Raw genomic sequence first — 12,359 nt, forward strand, 5'->3', positions numbered from 1 at the left:
CTACCCCTAGCAGGGGGCGTGCTACATTCCTCTCTGACTTCCGTCTCCACCCATGCTGCAGGAAGTGGGACCAGCCCACCTGTGACTTGTACCTGCCAATGTGTTGCTGCCACCTACAGGTAACCAGGCAAATTACATGAACAATTGAATTTGACATATGCAGTTTTTTTGTTTTTTTTTGCCTTCTTCTGGATCAACTTGCAGGATAACAGGCCGGACAAATGTCTTTTTTCGGCCTTATGTACTATGTTACTATGTTACTATGACATGGTTTTGTATGCACATTTGTGGAGGACATAATATAAATTACATGAGATGACCATATAAAGGCTCTTAGAAGATAGTGAGCAAATTATAGTCGTGGACCGAGAGGGGCTTTTCAATGACACTGGTTGCCCATTCAATTTTGATTGTCGTGTCTGCGTGAATGGAGGAGAGCATGTAAACGTCACGCTTGTCTCTCCATTTCACCATGAGCAGTTCTTCCCCCAGCCCTCTACCCCCTTGCAAGACGGGTGGTAACCAATCTGTTCTAGAAACAAATGCCTGAAGAGGGGCACACTTGTGTAGAAATTGTCCACCTAAAGATGGTACCCCTTGCCAAATAAGGGTGTCACCAAGTCCCAGACTGTCTTCCCACTGCTCCCCAGGTAGTCAGGGCAACCGACCGGCTCCAGGGTCTGATCTTTACCCTCATAGACACTAAATTTGTGCGTATAGCCTGTGGCCCTTTCACATAGCTTATACAATTTGACCCCATACCGGGCGTGCTTGCTTGGGATGTATTGTTTGAAGCCAAGGCGCCCGGTAAAATGTATCAGAAAATAATCAGGTCTTATGTGGCAACTACCTTTTGAATTTTGACTGATGACTTAGGAGAATCGGAGAAATGAATGAATGATTGTGGTTTCAGGGTCATGAGGCTTATTATATGCATGCATAAAAATAAACTGCAGAAAATCTAAAGCAACATTGACTTGCTGCAGCAACAATTGAAACCATACAAAGAGCAGAAAGAGTATGCCGCTTTGTGTGAAAAAGTGTAAAACTGGTCTCCTGAAAGTAGAAAAGGATGTTGCCAGAAAAAAACTGAAAAAGTATTTTAAAATGTGTGGTGACTATCAAGATAATAGAGTATACAAATGGAAAAATAAGGAGGAGCAGAAAACCACCAAGACAGATCTAACAGAGAAGGATATGGGTTTACCTGTACAGGGATATAGCGTAGGAAATCAAAGGTATATGCAGACTAAGGTGAAGGAAAATGGAGAACATTATAGCAATCACTGGGAGAGAATGGGAGGTTTTAATTATGACCAAAGGAGGAATTATGGAACGCAGAGATTTAAGCCCTGGTTTGGGAACCACCAGAACCAAGAGCGATATGGACAGTATAGACCACATAACTATAGAAATAATTATTATAATGGGAATTATTACCCTGCACAGCCACGGGGCTACTTTCCACCCAGGCCAAATAATAATTACTATGAAGGGAGGTATATACCTAACACACCCAATTATAAGAATCATGAAAGAGGGAACTATGGAAAACCACCCCAAAAAAGGGAACAAGCGGAGATTAGGGAGGAGAGAGGACCTGCTAAAACAGAGAAATGTGGGTGCAGAAACGCAAAATGTTCCACACCAAGGAATGAAGGGAGTACAGAGGTTGGAGACAGAAAGGCAGACCACCCCACTAAAAAGGAACCATGTAGAGGAAAAAGGGGGGGGGGAAACATCAGCCCAAACAACCCCCAAAAAGCAGGGGGACCTAATGGGGATTTTTTATTTGAGTTCCCATGTTTTGTCTGATCCAGAAAGGGAGGTTTTGGAAAAAGGACTCAAATTTGCACCTACATTGAGGATTAACAAGTTTGAGGCCTTTTTGGATGTACATACGTCTATAAGGAAGTTGAATATTGCTAAGTACTGTGTATCCAATCAAGCCCCGGTGAAAAATAATGAGGTGGATGGGGGGATTGTGCATACACATTTAAAGGAAAAATCTACTTTCTACCCAAAAAATAAAAACAACGAGTGTGTGGAAGCTTTTAGGAGAGGAGTTTTGAAGGAATTTGAGGCAATATGTGTGAAACCAAGGAGACAGAACCTGACACAGGAGCAAAAGGAATGCACTTAAAAGCTTGAATGATAATCATGAGATTATTATAAAGCCAGCGGATAAGGGAGGGGGGATAGTCGTTATGGATGTAGTGAAATATGATGCAGAAATGTTGAGTTTACTATCAGATGGAAAAACCTATCAGGTTTTAAAAAGAACCCAACAATACAGTATAAAGGAAAACTTGATGCACTTTTGACTAGAGGCTTTAGGGATAAGATCATAAATAAAAAAGAGTTGGATTATCTTAATAACAAGTTCCCGGTCACGTCGGTAATATACTTTCTGCCCAAAATACACAAGAGTCTGACCAACCCCCCTGGCAGGCCCATTATGTCGGGGATAAATTCTCTTACTAACAGGTTAGGAGAATATGTTGATTATTTTCTCCAGAAATGCGTCCCACTGATGCCATCCTATTTGAAGGACTCAGGGAGTGTTCTAAACCTAATTAAAGGATTTGGTGCCTGCCCTGAAGATATGTTGCTGGCAACAGTCGACGTAACATCACTATACACAGTAATACCCAAGGATTTAGGCCTTGGAGCGATAGCGGAGGAGCTAAGGCAGGATCCTTTGATGACAGAGGCACAAGAGAAGTTCATCCTTGATTGTGTAGACTTTTGCCTCTGTCATAACTATTTCTGGCATAAGGACAACTACTATCTCCAGCGCACAGGAACGGCAATGGGGGCGAAATTCGTCCCCAGTTTTGCTAATATTTTTATGGGGGCCATGGGAAAAAGAAAACATCAGCCCCGTTCTGAATAGCAAAGTGACTGCTTTGGTGAACTTACTATCTGGAAGAGGTTCATTGACGACTGTCTGATTGTGTCGAGGGGAGAGAGACAGGGTCTTTTGAACTTCATTAACAGTCTGAACATGAATCAATGGAACCTCTCCTTCACAAGTACAGTCAGTAATAAGAGCATTGATTTCCATGACCTAACAATCTTTCTGGAAGATAATCACATGAAGACTAAAACGTTCTTCAAGGAGACTGACGTTAATGGGTATATAGACACGTCTAGTTGTCATCATACCCCTTGGCTGAAGAATATACCCACAGTATAATGTCCAGGCTGGAATTATTAAGAATATAATAAGGAAGAATTGGCCTACCCTAAAAAATGACCCAGTGTTAGGGAAGGATATCCCAGAAGATTCAAATGTGATTTTTAGAAAAGCACCAAGTTTACGAACTAAACTGGTGCACAGCTCCTCACACTCTGAGGGTGTTAGGAAAGGGAACAAATTTACCTGGTGTGGGTTCTGTCTGCCGTGCCATAATAGGAAGAGAGAAAAAAGGAAGAGGGATACTCAGGTTGTACATTCCAATCAGAAGGGTCAGGACTACAAAATAAAAGGGTGCATCACATGTGAAAGTGTAGGGGTGGTCTACATACTCTACCATTGGTGGGGAAGGATCTTGTGAATGAAGGAGGGCGGTCCCACGTATGTGAAACAACTACTGAAGGGCGGTCTAATGACATGTGAAGCTGTTATTGGCTGGAAAGAGCCATGTGACCCCTGAAGTCTCCATTGGTTGGATTGTACCATGTGAGGTAGGGCACATAGGACAATAATGAATGGAGGAGTTCGGTATCAGGTTTAATTGATTGAGGGTGGTGACGTTTTAGCTAGCCTAGGATGAGGGGATAGCCTCCAAGAGGGGTGGTTTCTTCTTCATCGGATAGATATTGCGCCTTAAGGGTGGGTGGTTAGTGGGGAGTAGGACAATTTTTTGCGATTAGGATGTGACCAGTCCAGACATGCTTGTGTAGTTATCCTGGGTATTACCTCTGGGAGTGTTAGTGTTAAGTATGCTATGTTAAGCGATCTAGTTATTCCATGCGAACATATGCGATCAGTCCAGATTTATCCCTGTGCTAATCATGAGAATGTTGGCACATGGGATTGGTCCAGATATGTCTCTACGATTATATATGCTGATATGCGATTAATCTGGAGTAGTCCAGATGTGTCTGTAACTTACAGTTTTAACCAGTAACTTGATAACCCAAAGGAGATCTTTTGAGATATTTGTTTTATGAATGTATTTGATGCATTTTATGGATGTGTTATTTTTTGTATTGAGCCGTAAGGGCTATGATTTTAAGGAGGTGTGGTAGCTTATCATCGGCAGGTATATAAAGACCGCCTCCAGGTAGGCGGAGAAGATACCCCTGACGAAGCTTCCTAAAGCGAAACCGGGTCGGGTGAAGGATTTGTGTACACTACTTGTTACCTTATCCATCTTGTGAGTATTATAAAAGCCTTGCAGTTGGAACCTCTTGTGATTGTACTTCACTATTGGCGGCACCTTGATTTCTCATAAGGTTCCCTGCAGGAAAGGTGAATTCAAGTGAACTGACTGCTTACCCATGTCCAGGAAATTCCTGTGAGATCTGGAAGGGAGGACTTTTCAGCTCTGTCCTGGTGCAGCGCGGTCCAGTTAAAGAAAACGTGTCTGTAAATGTGAACATTGCCCACTTCACTATTGGAATTCGCGACGCACCAAAAGAAAGGCAACGTACTAAAAGGCTGTTTTATATATTTTATATATATTTTATCTCCCTGACTGCTGACAGTATGAGCAAGTCCTGATGGGTAACGGACTCATACGCTGAAACCTAAGCCCTGCTGACACTGTAGCAAACCCTCAATTAGGGAGCGGGGAATGGGACCAGCGTCTCCCTGAGACCTTGAAGCAACACATGCACAAAGAAGAAAACAGGAGGACTTAACTTGAGACGAGCGGGAAGTAGAGGATCCACAAACAACCAGTAAAGAACTCCAGAAGGAAAATATCAACCGCAAAGTCAGCAGTAAGAGGCAGACTTAAATAGAGCCTCTTAAACAACTAATGAGCAGAACCTGTGGAGAGGTGGGATCCTGCCCACAACAACAAACAGAAAGGAAACACAAAGACCTGTCAGATAAACTCACGTGCTGCAAGTCTATATGATCTTCTCAGATCTCTCACAGGGCAGGCAGTGACAGGAGCCCCAAAACCAGCGTGTTCCCCAAAGGGAAAAAAGGTGTGCCCTTCCTATCACTGTATGGCATAGGGAGTGACACAGCGAGGACTGCCACCATGAGTACAACTACTCACAGCCTATCTGCTTTCCTGGTCACACAGCACTAGTGAATGCGTTGTATGTGTGAATGTGAGTGCATCCATATATGTGGTGAATCCCTGTACAATATGCAATGATTGTATATATAAGTCCATTCATTTATGTGAGGAACGTGTGTATGAGTAAATCTATTGTTGGGATCCGTGTGTTAACATGATTCGGTAATGACAGATTTTACAGGATTTTGCAGTAATATCAAAGTAATAGAATCACTTGAGTGAATTCACAGCATCAGAATTCAATTGAATATAAACCGCAAAACAAAAGTTCTTGCCCATCTAGGAGCTGACTAACCAATGTACTTTCCTCACCTAGTCTCTCAGCATAATATGGGAGATTAGGCTTTACACAGCCAACAAGTCATGCAGCTTCCAGGCTTCTTACCCTGAATAAGCATTTTAACCTTGCATTTATCCCCATAGTAATTAGCCCAGCTGCTACACCTGGGTTTTCCTGAGGTTTGGAGAAAGTTTAGTACTGGAGTGGGTAGGGAATGGCATGTCTCACTATCAAACAAGTACATGCCATTCCATAAAAATCCAGACCCACAAAATGATTTAAAGAGTTGCTATACTTTCACATGATTTCATTTAATTTAATAGAGCATGGTGTAACTAAGCACATTTCTAAACCACTTCATAAAAAAAAAATATGCCTGCATAAAAAAACTGTAAAGTCATGGCCACTAGGAGTCTCACTTCCACCTAACTTGCAGTCCGCTGCCTGTTGTCAGGCAAGATCTGTCCCTTGTAACATACACTCAGAAGACAGCTTACAGAAAATGGGGGCTTAATAATTATTATTTTTTATTTCATTCTTTATTACATTTCTTAAAAAAATTGCACATAAATATCAATTTATATAAAAAAAATATTAAATCCATTGCAAGACAAGTAAATACAGACATATTGTTTAGAATTAACTATACATTTCCCTTACATTATTTTCTAGGTATTTCCTTACTAGAAAAGAGAATAGATCAAAAAGGGAAATTTAATAAAATTGCCAAAAAATATGGATAATAAATAATGGTCGTAACCCTCAACCCTCCGAATCTCCAATCTCATTCCATACCATTATTCTAAATTTACCTACTAAGCTTGTACCCTCAATGATATCCTATCAAAACCCCTCCCAGAATGTAAGAGGTAAAAAATAAAATGAAAATTTTATTCTATGGGGTACAGAGATTTGGAAAGTCGACAGCCAGAACTTCTTTATAAGAGATTTCCTTATACTGCCCCCCCCCACCCACCCTCATATGCCATCTAGTCATTTTAACACTTATTCACAATTTTTTTTATTTTTTTTATTGTTCTTATTCCATTCTCGCCTCTACCCACTCCTTCCAGATTTTTCTAAATTTTCAATTTTTTTAAATTGTTGCACATGCTGTTTTTTTCACATTGGTAAATAGAGATGGCTTTGCGGTTCGCCCGGCGGTCGTTTTGCGGCAAACTTTACTTGTTTGTGATTCGCCGAACATGCGAACATATGGCGATGTTCGCATGTGCCATATTATTTTGCATTGCGCCAAACTTTGACCCATGACATATCCACCAGGTGGGATAGGATAGCCAATTGAGACATTTCAGCACATGGACACCCCACCCACCCTATAACAGAACCCGATCTGGCAGCCATTTTACATTCTGCGTTTTGCCAGTGTAGGGAGAGGTTGCTTTGTGGAGCAGGGACAGACTGTTAGGGACACCAAACGCGAGCTAATAGTGCCACAAAAGTCCTTTTAAGGGCTGGTATATGTGTGCTATCGATAAGTGTGATATACTGATGGGTGTGATATACTTATAATTTACTTTCTAACATAAAAAGTATATTATAGTGCATTTGTATTGTGCAGCAGTTGTGTGCGGTTCTGCTGCGATACTGAAGACATATAGAGGGACAAATGTTATTGGAACAACTCTATGCAACGGGTGTGATATACCTGTTGCCCCCACCAAAAAAAATGATTGCGGGGTGCGAAATACCTGCTTCCACAAAATACTGATTAAAGGGTTCTATATAACCAGTTTCACAAAATAGTGATTGAGGGGTGCGATATAACTGCTTCCACAAAATACTGATTGAGGGGTTTGATATACTTTACCTGCTTCCACAAAATACAGAATGAGGGGTGCGATATATATGCTTTCACCAAATATTGATTCAGTTGTTCTATATACCTGCTTCCACAAAATTCTGACTGAGGGGTGCGATATATCTGCTTTCACCAAATATTGATTCAGTTGTTCTATATACCTGCTTCCACAAAATACTGACTGAGGCCTGTGATACGCCAGCTTCCACAAAATACTGATTGAGTGGTGCGATATACCTGCTTCCACAACATACTGATTGAGGGGTTTGATATATCTGCTTCCACAAAATAGTGATTGAGGGGTGCGATATACCCGTTTCCACCGAATATTGATTCAGGTGTTCTATATACCTGTTTCCATAAAATACTGATTGAGGGGTGCAATATACCTGTTTCAACCAAATATTGATTCAGGTGTTCAATTTACCTGCTTCCACAAAATACTGATTAAGGGGTGCGATATACCAACTTCCACCAAATATTGATTGAGGCTTGCAATACACCAGCTTCCACACAATACTGATTAAGGGGTGCTATATACCTGATTCCTCAAAATACTGATTGAGGGGTTTGATATACATGCTTCAACAAAATACTGATTTAGGGGTGCTATATACCTGTTTCCACCAAATATTGATTCAGGTGTTCTATATACCTGTTTCCACAAAATACTGATTAAGGGGTGCGATACTCTTGCTTCAAAAAAATACTGATTAAAGGGTTTTGTATACCTGCTTCCACAAAACACAAATTGAGGGGTGCAATATACCTGCTTCAACCAAATATTGTGATTGCGGCTATCACAGAGATGTGCGATCAGGCAGAAGTTATCTAGAGTCAACAAAGCGGCAGAAGGGCCTCTTGTGTATAAGGTTTCCAAATCCAAAATACCGCAGTGACATTCCTTGTAATTTTTTAATACTCATTCCAATAATATTCCCTAGTTAAGAGTCCTGTATTGTTATTTATCTTTCACTACCTCCCCAAGTTGGGAGTGGGTAATTGACGCATGCACCATCCTTTTATTCGATTCTTCCCCCTTAATAAATTGTCCCACATTTCCGCCCGATCACATTTCAGCCATTGACCTCCCTTGGATGTGGTATCCCTTTCTCAGGCTCCCTCTCCGGCATGGAACCCTGATTCACCGTTACCCGTGATCACCATGGTAGGCGCATAAAAGAACATCGAAAGTTGATAGGGAATATATCCAACTGGATTGTGGACGTCACGGGGACGTGCGACATGGTCGAGCAGTATGTGTGCACACGTCTACACATACTGACTGATGGGTCTGCCCCCTTCAACTTCTGGGTCTCCAAATTTTTGCACATGGCCTGAGCTTGCCCTTTACGCCTTGGAGGTGCTGGCCTTCCCTGCAGTCGTATTGTCTGAACGTTTATTTAGCACGACAGGAGGGGGTTATCACAGACAAGCGCAGCCGTCTATCCACAGCCAATTTATTAAAATGAACCAGGCAGGGATCCCACAGAACATGTCCGTACCTTGTGCAGAATAGACATGTATACTGGCCTCACCCAGCCATTGTTTTACTCCAGCGCACTTTCTCTTTGTTTTATTTTTTATATCTCCCAATGTTTTGGGATCTACTCAAATAAAAAATAAAAAAATAATAATAAAATAAAAAACAAATCCAAAAACCAGAGGCTACCTCCTCATTCTCCTACTCCATATGGACCTCGTCCTCCTAGATCAAGATTATATATATATTTTTTTTACGTATTTTATGTTATTTAACCCCTTAAGGACACGGCCATATTTCACCTTAAGGACCAGGCCATTTTTTGCAAATCTGACCAGTGTCACTTTAAGTGGTGATAATCTTTAAAATGCTTTTACTTATCCAGGCTATTCTGAGATAGTATTTTCGTCACATATTGTACTTCATGACACTGGTAAAATGGAGTAAAAAAAAGTCACTTTTATTTATACAGAAAATACCAAAATTTCCCAAAATTTTGAAAAAAAATTAATTTCTCTAATTCTATAATACATAGTAATACCTACAGAAATAGTTATTACTTTACATTCCCCACATTTCTACTTTATGTCAGGATAATTTTGGAAATTACATTTTATTTTTGAGGGACGTTAAAAGGCTTAGAAGTTTAGAAGCAAATTTTGAAATTTCTCAGAAATTTTCAAAAAACAACTTTTTAAGGACCAGTTCAGGTCTGAAGTCACTTTGTAAGGCTTACATAATAGAAACCACCCAAAAATGACCCCAAAACTACACCCCTCAAGGTATTCATAACTGATTTTACAAACGTTGTTAACCCTTTAGGTGTTCCACAAGAATAAATGGAAAATAGAGATACAATTTCAAAATTTCACTTTTTTGGCAGATTTTCCATTTCAATATTTTTTTTCCAGTTACAAAGCAAGGGTTAACAGCCAAACAAAACTCAATATATTTATGGCCCTGATTCTGTAGTTTATAGAAACACCCCACATGTGGTCGTAAACTGCTGTACGGGCACACAACAGGGCGCAGAAGGAAAGGAATGCCATACGGTTTTTGGAATACAGATTTTGCTGGACTAGTTTTTTGAAGACCCCCTGATGCACCCCTAGAGTTTAAACTACGGGATAGGGTGGAAGTTTTGTTCTTACTAGTTTAGGGTACATATGATTTTTGGTTGCTCTATATTACACTTTTTGTGAGGCAAAGTAACAAGAAATAGCTGTTTTGGCACCATTTTTTGTTGTTATTTACAACATTCATCTGACAGATTAGATCATGTGTGTTTTTTATGTATGTACATTTTGCACAATGATTTAATTTCTGAAACAAAAAAAAAATCATGTTTTATTGTCTCCATAGTCTGAGAGACATAGTATTTTCAGTTTTGGGGCGATTATCTTAGGTAGGGTCTAATTTTTTTGCAGGATGAGATGATGGTTTGATTAGCACTATTTTGGGATGCATATGACTTTTTGATCGGTTGCTATTACACTTTTTGTGATGTAAAATGACAAAAAAATAGCTTTTCTTAAACCTTTTTTTTTTTTTACAGTGTTCACCTGAGAGGGTAGGTCATGTGATATTTTTATAGAGCCGTTCGATACGAATGCAGCTAATACATACATACCTAATATGTATACTTTTTAATTTTATTTACTTTTACACAATAACAGCTTTTTTAAAACAAAAAAAAGATGTTTTAGTGTCTCCATATTCTGAGCCATAGTTTTTTTAGTTTTTGGGTGATTGTCTTAGATAGGGTCTAATTTTTGGCGGGATGAGGTGATGGTTAGATTGGTACTATTTTGGCGGGCATATGCCTTTTTGATCGCTTACTGTTGTACTTTTTGTGATGTAAGGTGACGATGAAATGGTTTATTTAGCACAGTTTTTATTTTTTTATTTTTTACGGTGTTCATCTGAGGGGTTAGGTAATGTGATATGTTTATAGAGACTGTCGATATGGATGCGGCAATACCCAATATGTCCCCTATTTTTTCGCTATTTTTTGTAACTTTATTTGGGGGAAAACTTTATTTTTTCAACTTTTTTTTAACTATTTTTTGTTTTCGGGCCTTTAACTTGTGGGGGTCTAATCCCTTTTACAATGCATTCCAATACTTCTGTATTGGAATGCATTGGCTGTATGAGTAATACTGTGTGTATTACTCATACAGCTTCTGACCTGTGAGATCCAGTGGGCTGGATCTCACACACTCGTCACCGGAAGGCAGTTTGATGCCTCAGGAAGGCATCGCGCTGCCTTCCATGCCATTGAGTCCCCCCTACAGCCGCATGGGGACCCCATGGCACCGCCGATCACTGTTGCTGCAACAGTGAAAAGCCGCAAACCGCAGGTCTGAATTGACCTGCGGTTTTTGGCGATTGTCGACCTGGGGGGGGGGGGGGTCACGGGACCCCCCCTCGCATTTAGCCAAGGTGCCTGCTCAATGATTTGAGCAGGCACCGGGTTTCCGATCACCGACCCCCGAGCAGCAATGATCGGAAATAAACTGTGTCCTTAAGTACCAGAACATCAGGGCGTACCTGTACACCCTGTGCCCTTAAGGGGTTAAAGCCATTTCCCTATCCACATTTGTTTGCAGAGCACTTGCCATGCTCTTAACCACATTTAGCTGCCCTTTTCAGCCCTCTAGCCCTTTCCATGACTTCTTTATTGCCATTTTAGTGCTCCAAAGTTCGGGTCCCCATTGACTTTAATCGGGTTCAGGTTCGGTGTCAAGTTCGAGTCAAGATCCCGAACCCAAACTTTTTTGCAAAATTTGTACGAACCCGACAAACCCAAACATCCAGGTGTCCGCTCAACTCTACAACCGAGACTTTGGCAATCTAGCTCCGGTAATAAGGTTGACGGGGCAATCATACTCCTAATGAGGAGGCAACTCCTGGTCTCCACCCTTAGAGAATACATCAGAAACATCCAAAAGGAAAGGAGGTAACATTTTAGTAGTTACAACAGAAAGCGACGTGCTAAGACAGTTGTCAAGGCAGAAATCACTCCAATCGAGAATCTGTATCGCTTGCCAATCAATAGTAGGGTTATGTTGGGTTAACCATGGTAAACCTAACACCAGAGGAGCAGGCAACCCCTCCAGCACAAAACATGAAATGGATTCAATATGAGAATCTCCTACCTTTAGGGCTTGTTCACACTAATGTATTTTGTGTTCCGCATACAGGCCGTTTTCTGCATTCCGCATATGGTCCGTATACGGAATCATTCATTTCAATGGGTCCGCAAAAGATGCAGACAGCAATATGTGGGCTGTCTGCATCCGTTGCTTCGTTCCGTGGCCTCACAAAAATTATGAGTCCTGTCCTATTCTTGTCTGTTTTGCGGACAAGAATAGGCATTTCTATAATAGGCCTTCTGTTCCATTCCGCAAATTGCAGAAGGCACACGGGCGGCATCTGTTTTTTGCAGATTCGCAATTTGCAGACTGCAAAAAACAGCACGGTCGTGTGAAAAGGCCCTTAGGCACCATT

General features: G+C 40.9%; 1 protein-coding gene across 1 annotated transcript in view; it reads left to right on the top strand.

Moving 5' to 3' along the window:
- Positions 1 to 1,020: 1,020 nt before the first annotated feature.
- LOC122935343 (acetylserotonin O-methyltransferase-like) overlaps positions 1,021 to 12,359 on the top strand; it is a 66,982-nt gene continuing 55,643 nt past the window's right edge. Inside the window, exon 1 of the mRNA XM_044291109.1 lies at positions 1,021 to 1,391. Within this exon, the coding sequence (XP_044147044.1) occupies positions 1,021 to 1,391 (371 nt within the window). The remainder of the gene's footprint in view (positions 1,392 to 12,359) is intronic.

Source organism: Bufo gargarizans, chromosome 4, assembly GCF_014858855.1.
Source record: "Bufo gargarizans isolate SCDJY-AF-19 chromosome 4, ASM1485885v1, whole genome shotgun sequence".
Classification (NCBI taxonomy): Eukaryota; Metazoa; Chordata; class Amphibia; order Anura; family Bufonidae; genus Bufo; species Bufo gargarizans.